Source organism: Hypoxylon trugodes (assembly GCF_022578975.1).
Source record: "Hypoxylon trugodes strain CBS 135444 unplaced genomic scaffold F4822scaffold_6, whole genome shotgun sequence".
NCBI classification, from domain to species: Eukaryota; Fungi; Ascomycota; class Sordariomycetes; order Xylariales; family Hypoxylaceae; genus Hypoxylon; species Hypoxylon trugodes.
Window position 1 is genome coordinate 3,328,396 of NW_026250021.1, and position 16,568 is coordinate 3,344,963.

The 16,568-nt window shown below is 42.9% G+C and overlaps 3 protein-coding genes across 3 annotated transcripts; 2 read left to right on the top strand and 1 right to left on the bottom strand.

Moving 5' to 3' along the window:
- Window positions 1-783: 783 nt before the first annotated feature.
- F4822DRAFT_430911 (uncharacterized protein) lies at window positions 784-2,042 on the top strand (the record flags this gene model as incomplete). The annotated part of the gene is made up of 2 exons (XM_051461388.1): window positions 784-1,483; window positions 1,636-2,042. The coding sequence occupies 2 exons, from the start codon at window positions 784-786 to the stop codon at window positions 2,040-2,042; spliced, it is 1,107 nt and encodes a 368-aa protein (XP_051313930.1).
- A 97-nt stretch (window positions 2,043-2,139) lies between these two features.
- Window positions 2,140-5,138, bottom strand: F4822DRAFT_408779 (FAD/NAD(P)-binding domain-containing protein). Its single transcript, XM_051458599.1, has 10 exons — window positions 4,904-5,138; window positions 4,773-4,842; window positions 4,627-4,707; window positions 4,466-4,567; window positions 4,086-4,296; window positions 3,871-3,914; window positions 3,517-3,766; window positions 3,290-3,465; window positions 2,725-3,161; window positions 2,140-2,672 (listed from the first exon to the last, which is right to left on the bottom strand). The coding sequence occupies exons 1-10, from the start codon at window positions 4,918-4,920 to the stop codon at window positions 2,537-2,539; spliced, it is 1,524 nt and encodes a 507-aa protein (XP_051313931.1). The 5' UTR covers window positions 4,921-5,138; the 3' UTR covers window positions 2,140-2,536.
- Window positions 5,139-14,164: 9,026 nt separating this feature from the next.
- Window positions 14,165-15,697, top strand: F4822DRAFT_408786 (putative zeaxanthin epoxidase, chloroplastic). The gene has a single exon (XM_051458600.1). It carries the CDS (start codon window positions 14,249-14,251, stop codon window positions 15,476-15,478), a length of 1,230 nt encoding a protein of 409 aa, XP_051313932.1. The 5' UTR covers window positions 14,165-14,248; the 3' UTR covers window positions 15,479-15,697.
- Window positions 15,698-16,568: the final 871 nt, after the last annotated feature.

Genomic DNA, 16,568 nt, shown 5'->3' on the forward strand with positions numbered 1-16,568 from the left:
GCTGTAAAGTGCTGTATTTGTAGGAGGTTAAGTGCTATAAATCCAGTTGCTAGTTTTACAGTGGAGTATGTGCTGTAACGCCCTGTAACCACGGGGGTCTCCAGCACATGACTCCCTGTAATTACAGTGATACGGTGTATCGCGCCATGATGGCATGGAATCGAGACCCAGGCATGCACTGGTGATTCAAGTCCGGTAACGTGAAATATCATTCCACGATGGCAAATCAGGTGAGTTACAATTCTTGCGATACCCCTCCTCTTGTTACGTTTCTTCGTATTCATGATTGAGTTTTCATACCATGAACTGCAACCACGTCTTATGTCCGATGTCTGAATAAGCACCTCGCATTAATTCCTAGCATAGTATGGTCATGACTTATAAATACTGATATCGATTCTGTTGTCTACAAGCTTGAACTCACAATGATTAATCATTCTTCTCTTATCATTCAATTCTTAAGGGCTGTGTCAAACACATAGCATAAGAAACGCTTATTTGCGGCACGATTGCAAAGTACTCGCCAAGCTTGCTAGCAACTCTTCGCTCTACGTTCCTAAGTACCTACCCAGGTAGGTGATCGAAGCTATTTATTTTCTATCTATATCACTTTCTTCTCCTTCTTCTCATTACCTAGGTAGATAAGACTCCGCAGGAACTCTACCATAAGCTAATCTTCCCCTCTGTACCTAGGTAATTAGCACATTAATCCAACGAGGATACCGGATACGTCTGCACTTCCGTCTATTATCATAGTGACAGAGACTGCTACGAACGTCCGTCATGTCTCCTTCTCAGACACCACTAACACCATTGAGTGTACCTCCATCAAATGCGACTGTCAAAATCAGCATAATTGATAGTGCAGGTCGCCTAGGTCGAGTCCCATCGAAATTGTTCTTTGAACCTCATATAGAGGGATTTGAATATTGGACGGCTCCTTCTTATTCCTTTTTGATTGAACATGGTTCTTCAGGAGATAAGTTACTATTTGATCTTGGAATTCGGAAGGATCTTGAGAATCTACCCCCGGTCATTCAAAAGTTGGTCGAAGGGTGGGAATTAAGTTCTCATAAGAATGTGAGCGATGTTTTGGTAGAAAATGGTGTTGATCTTCGTGATATCAAAACTATTATATGGTCACATCGACATTTTGATCATACTGGAGATCCTTCCGTGTTTCCTTTCTCAACCGATTTAGTTGTTGGTCCTGGATTGAAGAAGATTGTTGGTGAAGGATATCCAATTGATGAAGAGTCTATCTGTTCGACTTCGGCATGGGAGGGTCGTAACTTTATCGAGTTGGACTTTGAAACCGACAGGAGAGTTACGAGTATTGGTAGATGGAAGGCTATTGATTGGTTTGAAGATGGATCTTTCTATCTTTTACATTCAATTGGTCATACTATGGATCATCTCTCTGGCTTTGCTCGGACAAAACTTGCTGCACAATCAATAACAGGGACGGATGAGTTTATTCTAAGTATGCGACATCCCCCGTTTACATTTTTTCCTATATCGTCAACAAAAACCACTTCATTCCTACCCACCTGCATAGATGGGTACCCATTTTGAACTTCTAGTGTCCGTCTATGGTCCCGAACAAGTCTAATACGGCACTGCTAACATTTTTAGTGGGTGGTGATGTCGCTCATCATGGTGGGGAGTTTAGACCCAATAGATTCTTACCAATCCCTACCGAAATATCGCCAGATCCTCGTCTTCCACCGTACTGTGGAGGATTTTGTCTTGGGGCGTATTATGCACAACGTAATATGAGACACAATGGGGATGATTGTTGGAATACCCCCTTTTTAAAATCAGCGAAGCCGTTTTTGGATGATGAAGAAAAGGCTGAATGGAGTTTGGATGTTATTGGTGAATTCGATGTTCATGATAACGTATTCGTTATATTTGCACATGATAATACTTTGTTGAACGTTGTGGATCTGTATCCAAAAGAAGCTACGGAATGGAAAGAAAAGGGATGGAAACGAGAAGGTAGATGGAGATTTCTAGAAGATTTGAAAGGTCATAACTAAATTGAAGGACGCACTAGGCATTGATGTTGAATTTGACTAGATTATTCGGTTTATTTGGTACCTACCACCTACAAAGCCTGTAGTTCCCCAAGAAGTTGCTTATGTTGATCAATCAGGTGGAGCTTCGGCTATCTAAGTATGTGATGGTTGACGTATGTTGTATATTAACTACCGAGGTGGCTATGGTATGACACGACAGAGAATTTGGCTCCGAGAGGAATTGATCGTAGTTGGAGCACTCCAGATTGTCAAGAAAACGTATACATCAGCTCTAGATTTGAATTCAATTTCGTTTATTCGATTCAAGCTAATCATAAGCTTTAGAATGTACCCAATAGGTAATCACCCATCGCCAGCGACGAGTTATAAGATGTTGAGTCTAGCTGTCTAGTCTAGATCTAAGAATCAAACTGAATCAATGGTCCTACTCGTATCGCATTCTTTTCCACGTTTCGCTTTTCATCATAATCATATCCTTCGTATCTTGACGTATTTCACTTTCGAACTCCCTTGAAAGTTGTCAAACGACGTTCTGTGTTGGAACGAGAGTTGACGAAGTCGGGATTATTCACAGTAAGTTCTACACCACCGGAAATAACGTGGTCAACTGCCTCAACACCTTGCATGAAGCTTTTAACATGTTAGCCTACATCATTAAGCTAATAGAGGTCATCCGACTTACCTATGATCTTGATTTCCAACCTCGTACTTCCATGCTCCAAAACGACCTCTAGATAGGATATCTTGGTCTCGAAGATATGGAAGAGCTTCAGATAATACACCATTTCGTTCTAAACTAGGAGTAGGGTATCCGTGATCGAATCGTCGAACATATGTACTGACAATTTCTTCTTCGGGTTCCAATAAGTTGGTATTGACAAGTCCTTGGATGCAGTCATCAAGTAGCGTTTCGTGGTTGACGGGTTTATAGGATGATTCGGAAACTTCCAACATGATAGACCAATAAGGTCCAGGTTGTGGAGTTGATGATGTTGGTTTTTTACCATTGGCAAGTTGTTTGGTTGGAAGTTTGACATCTTTACTTGGTTGATTGAAAGGTGAGTAGTTGGAGAAGATGGTAGCTCGATAAAAGGGGCAATTGTCTTCGACAAAGTATAGCTATTTCTGGTTAGATATCCTGTTGAGATAAAGGTAAGGAGGTGGAGACAGTCGTAGAAACAGATACACAGGTATACAGGTATAGGACAGGATAATAAAGAGATAGATGTGAATGATTGAAGACATACCCAACATTTATCACCAATACGTCCAGGACGTTCTCCTCGAACACCAACACCAATTACATTGGTAGAAGAGTAGAATAGTGGTTTCAGTGTTTGCTGAAGTTTGACATCACCCATCGATTGAGCGAGATGATCAACAGCCATGGTAGAAATGAGTGAACCGTAGTTGACAACGGTACCTAGATTTCGAATGTCAGCGAATGAATCCAATGAGACCATAATGAACTGACCATCTTTCAAATGAACCTTCTTAGCCTTGGCATCAACTTTGGTAACAGTACCATGTTCACCAAATCGTGCTTTGGATTGATCCAAGGTTTTAGCTACGGCGATCCAAATACCACCTGTACCTCCATTGGCAGGAAAACGGAATGTAGCATTTGGTCCCCAATTTCCTGCAACTTTCTCGAGAACAACGTTACGAGTAAGTAACTTGACATTAGGAGCAGCGACACGTTCCCCGACCCAAGTAGCATTCATCTAGAATATATCGTTAATCAGAACTAAGTAGCTACAATACCTACGTGGGTAGGTGGGTGGGTAGGTAGGGATATGAGTAGGTAGTTGACTGGGTTTAGACATACCTTGGTAGTAGGAACAGCCCATACTCGAAAGTTATAAGGACGCACTTGAACTCAATGTTAGCTTCTTCACATAATAAAGTCATTGTCTTGGTCTTTTACGGGATGTGCAAAGAATAGTAGTCCCGATTAACAAGTAGCAACCCATAAATAGTTGCAACTTGCTTCAAGATCAAGATTGAATCTAGAAGAAATATCCCAGTTGTGATATTACTTACTGAAGATCTCATTCAAACGGTTTCCAACATTTCTTATATTCCATTCGTCAAAGTTCTTAGGTTTGTCGGTCGGGGATCGAACGCGAGACTCGAGAGCAGCATCGATAAGGTCTTCCAAACATTTCACCTTCTCTTCTTTATCTAACACGGCAATATTGTTTTGGAATGGGTAAGGAACCCAACCACCTCGGAATCGAACATACGAGACTCTCTATTTAATCATTCACCGTTAGTAATGATCTCATTTATTAAAATTGGGTTGTAGTGTTATGGAAAAGAACTAATTCGAATCCCAAGACATGACTTGGAACAACCACCAATGTCTCTTCCACTCGACTTGGATAGAATAGAAATGCATCTTGATGGAATAAATAACTAACCTGATGAGTATACCAATCGCTTTCCTTGGGAAGAGCTTCGTCAAGGCAATCGTCAAAGTATTTGTAATGCGAAAAGATGACATGACCGCCGACATCAAACAACTATCGTATTGCTCTCGTAAGTGGTGTATTCATCGACTGCTATCGGAACAATTACTCACGAATCCTTCAGGAGTAACGTCGGTAGAGGCAAGACCTCCAGGTGTTTCGTTCGAATCGACGATTAGCCACGACGCGAGGTTCTATAATCATGTATACGTTAACAATTAACTTCATAATTTAACGCGGGGCAATATTCGACAATTACCGTCTGTTGAAGTCTCTTAGCAGCACCTATTCCAGTAGGCCCAGCACCAATAACCAATACATCAACGTCGCTTTGGAAATAATAGTCCGTCAGCTTATGGTATCATTAGGATGAATTTGACTGTCGCATACATCTGTTTGGAGGCCATGATGAATTGTTTTTGTAGCGGGGAAAAGGACAGATTGAATTGGGTGGTCAATGCGATGCCGTACGAATGACCAGGATTTCAAGCTTTTCCAGGGCAATTTACTCTCCTTAAAACTTCAAGAAGAGTAATGGGAAAACATAGAAATGTTTGAGGTCGAATTGGAATTGAATTGACCATGGAAATGAAGAGGTCTACACACCGCTTCATCGCGACGATCATTCAAATCTGGGATGGTGTCACGTCAAGTTGCAATAAAAACATATCTGATGTATATGCATACCTAATTAACAGAAATGGAATTATGGATGTATGTATTTAAAGAATTACCCCTATTACCCCTATTTTAAGGAGGCGATTATGGGATGACAGTAAAATATTCGACGAGAAAGATGAACGGACTGGGGCAATTGATACGGTACGTGCGAAATTCAATGCCTTAGTGTGTGGTGAAGAGAGCTTACAAGGCTTGAGCAAGCCTCGAGCACCCCTTTCTCTTGGGTGCTCGAGCCCTCCCTACAACCATCGTGGATATCATACCTTGGCCTCCAACGTAAAGGCCTGAAACCATTTTTCCGCAGTTATTTTATGATGACCTGGCAATTTTGCACTTGGTGATATTGGTTTCGGTCTAGTCCATTATGGTATTTGAAGCTTGACTTTCGTTCTTCGCTATGATAATTTATTCTAGATCGGCACTAGAGGGCATAATAACTGGTTATTTGGAGTTCAAGAAGACATAGTTGTAGTGAGGAATAAAATTAGTTGAAAATGTGCTCAGAGGGCGGGGTAAGCGTGGTCTTGTAGGTGTAACGAATGAAAGGTGAGGGATCTGGGTGGCGGCGTGAGTTCTAAAAGGATTCCGGATTTGGATTTACCTACCTGGATAGAGATGTATACCTAGGTATGCAAGTACCCTCCAGAGTGATGATGTCGATGGATTGGAGGACTTCTGGGTGAATCTGTCCAATGGGTAGGTGCTGGAGTCCAGTGACTACCGTAAACCCGGGAGTTATCCACGCGAATATCTAGATGGAGAGCGCATTGGCTCGAAAAAATCCCATACGAGGCCTATAAAAGCCGGCAGATCCTCTACTTTCAACCCATCTCTCTCACCCAATCTCCACCTTCGATAACCAACTCCAGTTTACGATCTAGCATCTCCCCAAGCACCCTACATTAATATTACACATCCTACTCCCGAAAGCAATCCAATCTATCTATTTTAATCCATTCAATTTCATCATAGCACCAGCCAACGCAACTATGGCAGCAAGCTCATCATCATCATTAGCCGAATAGAAGCCGGTCTTAGACAATACCTCGGACATCGCTATAACCCAAAGCCTTACCTAGAGTTAGGGTTGATCATGGGCAAAGAGCCAGAGAAGTTCAAGCCCATCAAGCAATCCAATAGCCTTAAAGGAGAGAGGAGAGGTACCACGAGATGAATGGACTATGCGGGTTTTCATTCTCATTACCGAGAATATTGCCACGTAAGCTAAGTTCTACGTTGGTTGCAGGCCATTAGGTGGTCGATTCACACCACGACTGTTGAGTCTAAGGTCATCTTCTTCTACTCTGAACTCTGGGCCGGCATCGACACCCACCTACCCGTCAAAGAGCGAGAGACTGCGTTGAGAAATGCTTGCAAGCGACATGCCGCTACCGATAAGACGATAAAGAAGCCCATGACATCCACCGTTTCCAAGGAGAATGCGACATTTCAACTCAGGGCTAGTAATCCCTAAACTTAACCCACCTCCCCATATGTTGACGCTACGGTACCTAGGTATGAAGAATATCAGTCCGCTCGTATGGTGCACGGCATTTTCATCCAGAAATCGTATTTGATTTAGTTGCAAGGTTGACTTTGATCATGTCCACCCAAGTAATTGATGTTACTAACTCAATGCAGGTCGCTGTTATGTCGCTATAATCCGGGACGGAACCCAACGCTGGGTCCCTACCCTACCTACTCCCGTTCCTTTTTTTAATCACCACAATCACAATCACTACCACTATCGCAACTACTAGCGACCTATTTATCATCGTAAGTGAATAGGTACACCTATCAGTTGATTTTAAACATTAATTTAATTTTAATAAATACACGGCTGCCCAACACGCAATGTTCCGCCTCTGAGGCAGCTGACGCCGCTAGAAATCTCCCCCCTGCGGCTGTCACAGATACCACCGCGAATACAGATTCTAGGCACGACTCTGACCCACGAGATTCCGCTGTATGTGAGGCTGCTCCGTCTAGCTTCTTTGCGCACCTATCTACTACACAAGACTCCAGCGAGGAAACTAGTGAGGACGAGGACTACGCGGGTGTAACCGATCAACCTACCGCGTTAGAAATGTTGTAATCAACCATCCAAGATGATCGATATTCTGCCCCTTTGCCTATTGCCTTCCGATGAGTATCGGAGGAACCCCTTATCGCCTATGTGGAGGCAAGGGAGCCCTGAGAACAAAGACGGCATCCATGTATGTATACGATAGCTCCCGTTGCAGTTACTTACGACCTCCTCGCGCAACATCAGGGTTTCCAAGTCGTTTTTCAATTCTTTGAATTCAAGATTCGGCCAATCATAGCTCTTCTCCGCAATGATGGAGTTGATAAAATGGGGGTAGGGTGAGTGTAGGGAGTAATAGTGGTAAAGGTTTCGGTAGAATTTTGAAGGTGGGTTATAAAAGTATGAGTATCCGTGGATAGTTAGAAGTAGAGTAACTACTAGAAGTATTTTGATCAACCTGGCCTCTAGTCTACAGGGCGGTCGCGGTCGGAGTTAACTGTAGAGCCATCATTTTCTTTGAAATTGGCAATCTGTTCGGTGTATTAATCGGTTATTTCAAATTCCGCGCCTTATACCGTTAGTGTGTCAACCAATTATCGATTCTCAACAGTAGGACCCTCATCGGTAAATGGCGGCGGTGGTGGGGGTAAGCAGTGTTAGGTGGGGTGTTACCCCGCATGATTTTCGTAGGGGTATCGGGTACCTGCGTTAGCGTGCGCCACCAAAGGGGGTTCAGCCTCCCCACTTCCCCAACCCCTCAATTGCTGACATCAACTGAATTAAAACAACATAGACCAAGCAGGTTGATCTTCCTCATAAGTTAAAGGTAACCTATTGGGCTTCGATATCTGCGGTCCGGTTCTCTTGTACGGAAGATTACTGGTTACTCAGTTCGCCTTACTCATACGAAGGTATTTGCGTCGAGTTTATAATACCTAGGTACGTACGTCTCGTTCTCTGACTCTCCCAATCTAGCTCGCGTTGGCACTCCCGCATACGAAAACGTACATGGTAATCTCTGGCCTTCTAATAGGTGTATGATGTATTTCGCCGTTGGATCGTTGGATCGACTGGCGCCGCAAAGACTATCGCCCATCGCCATTACACGAATGATAGATCCTACAACTTGACTTTGATCTTTCTATGGTGGCCTTCTCGTCATCGCGCCAGGCTGCCGTCATCAGTTATGATACCTAGTTCAGCATAACTTGACACCAAGTTTATTACTATCATTCTTTAGCATCTAGGCAATGTTACATCAACGCAGCGTTATTGAATGATCCAAGCTAACAATCTTAATTTATACATACTTAACTGGACTTCCCGCAACGCCGACCGCGTAATTAAGTCTCATAAGAGCCGCACATACGTATCCGAATCATATCCTAATTATCGCGCCGCTACTCGTTTTGTCCGACTCATCCAATATACTTGCGACCATAACTCCAATGATTCCGAAGCCTCTAAGAATGTCTCCATAGGCACTCTGACGTTCTCCTTGTCTGCGCCTCCTAAGCACGATATTATCCTTGCTGGGAGTCATGGCGGATCCCGATCTATTTTAAGACATGCCGAGCACCATTATAACGCTGTTATACCACCGCCGACGTTGGAAGCCACTTCGATCGATGATGTAGTAATCCCCAAGTACGTTCTCTTGAAGGATATTTGCTGTGCCCTTAACGATAATAGATGGTATGATCGAAGTACTCGTGCTCTCTTACCTACCGTACTACCCTACGGATATCCAATGTAACGTGTGTCCCAACACAATTTGATTTGAACCCTACCGTTTTAACACCGTCTATACTTCGCCCGAAATACTCCTGACTTGAAGAACGAAGTCAATCCGAATCGCATCTGTAGGGCACCCTCAGCTAGTATAACCACCCGAAGATGTCCGAGGCGTTCGCAAACTCGTGATGATAACCGTATCACATAATACTCCTCCTGCCTAGACACCGTGTCAATACCGGTACCATTTCGCGACTTTCTAATAATACCGCCGTCCCCTAAGTAACTCACGCAAGGCCATACGAATCAAAGACAACCCACCTTTAGGCAACCTTATCACCTAGCGAGTATTCAAGGGAATGAGAAGCAACACACCCGATCGGACAACCGCCGAGCCCACTCAATCTACGGGTAAGACGAGGAACGGATCCGGCCAGAAATTCTATTAATATATTTGGATCCTTAAGGCCTCTCCCTCCCCTCCCCTGCCCTTCCCTCGCATGACGTATTTCCCGGAGTTCGAAGCCCTGTGCTTTGGAGATCATAAAACGCGAAGAGTTCGGAGCACAAGTCAAGGTATACCGGCTTCATCTAGCTGCCTTTTTCCACCTGGAGGTTAATCGATGGGGGTCTAAGGAATGAGTGCTGAGGCGGAAGGGATCTTCGACAAAGACGTCTATGAAGTGCCTCGATCCGCTCGATGGTGGTAACGCACATCGCCTCAATCGAGCAGCTTCAACTAACAAGAAAAACGTGTCAGTATTCATACATGGGCTCCTTGTATGTATACGATGGTTCCTGTAGTTTATGTTCTTAATGCGACCACTGGTCAATTCATGACAGTCTGACTTCCTCTAGTTGAAAGTCGAACGAATCAAGAGTTTGTGATATTTCGAAACTTATACTTCGCCTCGTGGGATAGATGGCAACGCGCCCCGTTTACCCAATTGTATGTGGGACGTAGTGACAGGATCCCGCCGCAATCACTAGCCAATGCTTTGAAATGTTAGCTCCGAGTCCGATCCTATACTAAGGGACTTCGGTTGCAACTTAGGCTACCAAAAGGCCGTATCTAGGGTAATGCTAGTACTCTTGTAGGATGGGTACATAATATATCTCCTAGTACAAGCCAAGATCTCAGGCATTGATAATCGCTATCATCACCGATGCGTAAGGACCATCATGCCGAATTCGAATAATAATAATTCACCCGACTACCCAATCAACATGACCAACCAATTCCCTTTCCTGCGCGAGAGAATAGAGGAAGAAAAGGAAGTGAAGGAAGAAGAGGTCGATGTTGCCGCCTTTGCTGTCGCCATCCTCACTACTACCCACCGATCTGGAACACATCAAGATACTCGAGTATTGTCGACTCCTACCAACGCCGCCAGAACCTCCCTGAGCAGGAAATAGTGACGCACGATTCGTACTGTTCCAGATAAGTAGACGTACATAGAGATAGTCGTATTCGTTCGCGCTCGGCATTGTGTTATAAGTGTTGGTCTCGTTATAGGAACATGGTCTTAGGCACTGTCGCACCTTGCATTTCATCGTAGATAGCCTTTTCATAGATGTTATTAGATACGAAGTTAACCATTCGCCGGATAGAGAAGACATGCTTCCTCCTCCTGAAAGTAGATACCTTCGCTTTTGGATCCTAGCTTTAGAATATGACGTGGTAACTTGGTAGTTACCCGCATACCGTCCCACAAATTCCTTAGTCACCGTTGGTCTTCGGCGCATCAATTGACAACCTTCCTACCTACCTAGGTATCTATTAACATAGGAGGAGGCTCTACCTACGTGTACCTACGTACTATATCACGATATACCTTCCAGATCCCCTGTTTGATGTCGAATTACATCAATAGAAAGAACATTCATAACAATAGGTTGCGATCATCCTTATCCGTGCCTACCTAGATATATGTATCCACAAGACACAGAACCAATTCAATTTCCCAAACCTTTTAGTTTTTCATTGTAATATCACGATAAAGTTAAGCCCAAGGTTACATTTCTGTTATTGAGTTTCAATGTGTCCTTCTGAGTACATCATGTAGGGTATGGGTATCTGGTGGGGTATGACTAACCCTGAAATAGGGGTAACTTCTACTACAATTGTATGTGATCGACTACTGAAGTTAATTCTAAACTTTGGTATCGTTACATTTACATACTTAGGTTTGTAGGTGGGCGTCACACAGAAACCTACTCAAGTTCTTCTATAAATTCTTCTAGTCTTCCTGTTCCTATCCCAACCTCATCTCATCCTGTTTTCCCATCTCATCTTCAATTCACCATCAAGACTACACTCCAATTGCACCAGACTACACCCACATCGAGAGCAATGATACTGCTCAGCTTACTCAAGCATCCCCATGTCATTTCTATTACCGTCTTCATTCTTCATTCTTCATTCACTGTTGTGATAGTATCCCTACTATATTTGAGAACCCTGTGGGAAGTGATATGACGCTGTTACAATTGTCAGGCTAAGCTTCGATACTACTTATCATAGGTATGTTCAACTCTCATACTCCATTCCGCATATCCTCCTCATCCTACCCTTGTCCCTCATCCCTCATTCCGCCCTCGTCCGCACGTTGCTCTCGTATCGCATGTTGCTTTCATTCCGCATATGTCGCCTACCGTTTTCATCAGGTTCCTCTTCTTGATCATTTGCTGATATGGTAAATTTAGTGCTTTTGCTTCTTGGCCGTGAAGGTAGTTTGGATCGCCTAAGGGATATGTCGCAAGAACACCGAGAGACCCTACTAAATCGCGACAACGCCATCCTACGCGCCGAGAATAGATCTCTCTTATCTCAAATCCAAGAGAAAGATGCTGAGATCGCTCGCCTTAAAGAAAAGAAGCGGTTTCTTGACCAAAACGAGGAGGCAGAGACAGGGACGAAAAAGCGTAGGAAGAATGGTAACGAATTGTCGTAAACCTGCGCCAATTGTGGCAAGGTAAACCATCAACTTGTACGATGCCTGGACTCGGATGGTGGTGTTTCAGGCTGCGATATACATAACACCAAAGCCCATAACCATGACGAATGTCCTTCGGTGCAGGATTGGGCTCAAGAGCCTGACTGAGAAGTTAGGTCAATTTATGCTTGAAAAATTATTTGCTCTAGTTCTAGGTCGCGAAGGGAATCTCGAACGCTTCAGGAATATTATTCCTGAATTCAAAATTGCCCTATTTACCTAATGCCGAAGTGGAATGTCCGAAGGAAGAAGTTATCTCTTTAAAGTCGCAAATTTCAGACCTACAAGGGCAGGTATCCAGTCATTCCAATATCCAACAAGAAGACTGAGGAAAGGTCCAAGGCCTACGAAGCGTCAGAGGCCTGAGGAGCCCGATAAGCCCAAGCCGAAGAGATGGTCGGATCGTTAAATCGATTGACGAGGGTGATGACTTCGGTTGTTTGGTTTCGTGATAGTGGTTACAACGAGTCGGACAAGGAATTGTACATGTATCAGGACTTCCCTTAGGTAGTACAGTAGTCAATACATCAGACATGCAACTCATATCAATTAGTGCCATGTCATGTAGAGAATCACCACAAGTACTGCTAAGCCTAGGAGTCCCCAATAATGCGATTGATGTTGTTGTTGTTCTCGTTGTATTAATTACGCCTGAACGGTATAGACGTGGACCTTTCGCTGTAACCTCACTGGGGGAATAATGCGATGGAAAATATCCAAGGTGATTGATATTGTTCGATAGTTACATTAGCGCGCGTAATTTGACTTGCTAATGCGTTAACTAGATCGTACTGTCGATAGGCGTAGTAGGTAGGTAGGGCGATTGAAAGGGATGGTCGCGGTCGCAGAGGTCAGAAGGTAAGCTTGAAAGGTGGAATTGGTATTTGCCTAGCCACATAAGTCAGACGATTGGCGGCGACATTAATAACAATACCAGAGATATAAGTTCATCATGGTATGAAACTTAGCCTGGAGACATGACAGCTCGACGACGATTGAGTACTTGTCTCTGTCTATGTTATCTGTTGACCCGAGACCGCGAGGTCATTTTTCAATTGATTGAATGGACATGGCAACTACATCCTCGATCATTCTCCAACTCTCCTGGCCAGTTCCATGCTCCTAATCCCACACGGGCATTTGAAAAACCCAAACATTAAAGAAATTCCCGCCGTACGGCCAGCTAAACGTACGAGTACCCCCAGCGTCAAGACTAGTAATTGAAGAGAACCTTAGAAATTCGGACACCAGAAATATTAGACGAAGACGCCCGTGTAAAGTCTTGGTCCTCTTGTCTGGCTCCTACAACCAGAAGGACACGTCCCGGTTCCTGATTTTTGGGATCAACTCGCCGTTAACCACCTGGGCACCCTTCCAACCCCGTCTTGCATGGCTGTGATGCTGAAATAATGGACAATATCAACAACAGACTTTTCACATTTGAGCTTCGAATCCTTGTAGATCAGTCCTTTACGTTCGAGGACGTCGCTTGACTTGAATAGAAGGACTGGGTGTAATAAGGACCAGAACAACGCGCAGTTCTCGACCTTGATCCGTTCGATGATGATGATACATGCCGACTCAACAAGCTTTCGCGATAATGACTAACCTCGTAGGAGCTCATCTGACCTGATTCGTCCCCTCCACCCCACCTATATCAATTTCGCAAGATCATCTAGTCTTCCTTGGTAGTATCCTAGCGAACGCCCACGTAATTCCCAGGTCTACGTATACGAACAGCAATCGTACCCTTATATTTGATCACGTAGCGTATAGCGTCTATTGTCTTCAAGGCGGTCCGAGAACGCGTCTAAGCTTCCGTATCTTAATCGGTATGTTGCTAACGTGTTAGAAGTACTGGAGGTTTCCCCACCACAAGAGAAGCTGGCAGAATCACCCGAGCGTTGTGGTCACGAAGGTAACTTAAGTTACCCAAGAAGCACGTCGCAGTAACACACAGATGTCGCGAAACCCCCCCACTCAAGAAACTGCAAGAACAAGAAGTCGAACCACATAAGTAGTGGTTCGTTCATCAAGCTGGAGGGAGAGGATAACGTTCTGTCATCAATCGCTGGAATGAATTGACGCGATGACAAAATATGTGACTCGATGGCGTCAGTTCGTTTGTCAGCAACATTACATAAGCCGGACGCGGGATTAAGTTAAAAGGCGACGACCATCTGTGCCGCGCCATCCATGGAATAAGATACTATATATACAAGACACAAGGTAACAAAGGTATTGACCATAGAGCGATAACATCATAAGTCTTTACCACCAATTGTTAATGACAATACAATGACGTCTCAAGTCCGAAAACCGATCCTTATCTCCGGTGCGGGGCCATCATCTCTTCTACTTGCCCGCTCCCTCCTCCGGTCTTCCATTCCGTTTCTAGTCTTTGAACGAGATAGTTCGCTATCATTTCGGGCTCAAGGCTACAGGTTGCGTCTATCCACACAAGGTCTTGACGCGATCGAGTCGGTTCTAAGTCCGGATGGCTTTCAAAAGTTCTGGGATACGTGTGGTAAGACGGGTGGGTCGAAAGGATTTGCTAGTATCAATGCCCTTACGGGAGAAGAGATCCCGGAGGTTACGCCTCAACCTGAAAGCCAGAAAGAGTCGCCGAAAGGTGTAGGAAAAGAAGTCCTGACATCACGCGATGGGAAAACCGTAGGGATCTCTCGGGGTGAGATGCGCTCGTTATTCTTGGAGGGTTGTGAACCTTTCATCAGGTTTGCCCACCACGTTACGGGCTATCGATTAACACCTACGGGAGTACACGCTATTTTCAAGGATGGTACCGAATCAATCGAGGGGGAGATGTTGATTGGTGGTGATGGTATCTATTCCAGGATAGCAAAACAACTTTCGCAAGGGAAATTGAAGACATACGATACGGGTGCAAGAGGAATCCATGGGAAAGCTCCATCAACGGCGTTTAAAGGTCTTGGCGAAGGTGTATGGCGTATTGTAGATGATTCCAAGCCAAATGGGAAGGTATTCGTCATTACAAACGTTCGTCCTGGTGATATGGATGATCCGAACATAGATTTTGGTTGGACAATGGGTGGTCAACCAGGAGTGATCAAACCACCTAACGACGACTTCGCTATCATTGGCCGGCCAGCAGCTGAAATAGCCAAAAGTCTTTCGTCGAATTGGCACGCTCGACTTAAACCTCTCTTTGATCATATGGACGAATCTGAAGCGGCTTTTTGGAAGATCACTTGTTCCACACCTTCAGGAGTACCGGAATGGAAGAACGAACCTCGTGTTACGGTAATCGGGGATGCCGCGCATTCTATGACGCCCGCTGGAGGTATTGGTGCCAATACAGGCGTTAGAGATTCCGACTTGTTGGGGAGATTGCTAGGTGAAGCAGGTGGTTATAAAGATGGTGTGACTTTGACTTACGAGAGAGAAATGAGAGTCTACGCAAGCGAGGCGGTTAGAGCGAGTTATGGAATGGCCACCAAGCAATTCGGAGTGTTTATTGATGAGTCTAGTCCAACAGTAGGAAGCTAAGTGTACGGCCTACATAACAATATAACCGCCCGCCCAACACCAAAGAGTAGAGACCCTATTTAGCATTTCCGTAACAACAAAGTTCCTTAACGCCTTACACATTTGGTCGTTCGACTCTTGGTTATGATTGTATGAAATATAGGAGAATAATGAATATATGATTAAGATAAGAGTCTTTAATAGTTAAAAACTAATTTCTTTAATTTAAGAAAATCAAAAAGAAGTTTTGTTACCAAGGGATTCTTTAAAATAAATATAGTTAAAAAACCTAGCTTTAAGAAATAAAAAATTCTTAAATCCTAAAACCAAGGTTATTACTTAATACCAAAAGATATAAGATAAATCTATATTTATTTAAATAAATAAAAAGTTATTAAATCAGGATAACTTTAAATTAATAATCAAATAAAAAATTAATTTAAAGAAAAATTATATAACACTTAAATTAATATAATTATAAAGATTAATTAATAAATAACATTAAAAATTAAGGTTAAGGTTTTGAATTTAAATCTTATCCATCTTAATTTTTATCTTAAAATCTTAATAAATATATTTAAAAAAAGATCATATTATCAAATCACCAATAAAAATATAATAAAAATAAGAAAATATTAGGTTAACATTTTATTATAATATTGTTATAAACTAACCATAAAGGATAGAATATGGGTAACTTATCATAACTAAACTCTAATTTAATATACTAAGATATAATATATTATAATAATTTTAAAATAAAAAAAGAAAAAAGAATAATTTATAATAAACCTCTACCTTAAAAAGATATAACCATTACTGAATTAACTAATCCAAGGTATCTTAATTTAAAGATAATAATAATAATAATAGGTTAAATAATTAAATAAATTCTATTTATTAAAAAGGTTTAAAATCTTTTCATTATATTTAAAAGAATAATCTTAAATTGATAACTAAAAAGCCATACAAAAATGATTAAATATATAAAAAATTCTAATAGTTTATATAATTTAATTAGGGTTAGGGTTAGGGTTAGGGTTAGGGTTAGGGTTAGGGTTAGGGTTAGGGTTAGGGTTAGGGTTAGGGTTAGGGTTAGGGTTAGGGTTAG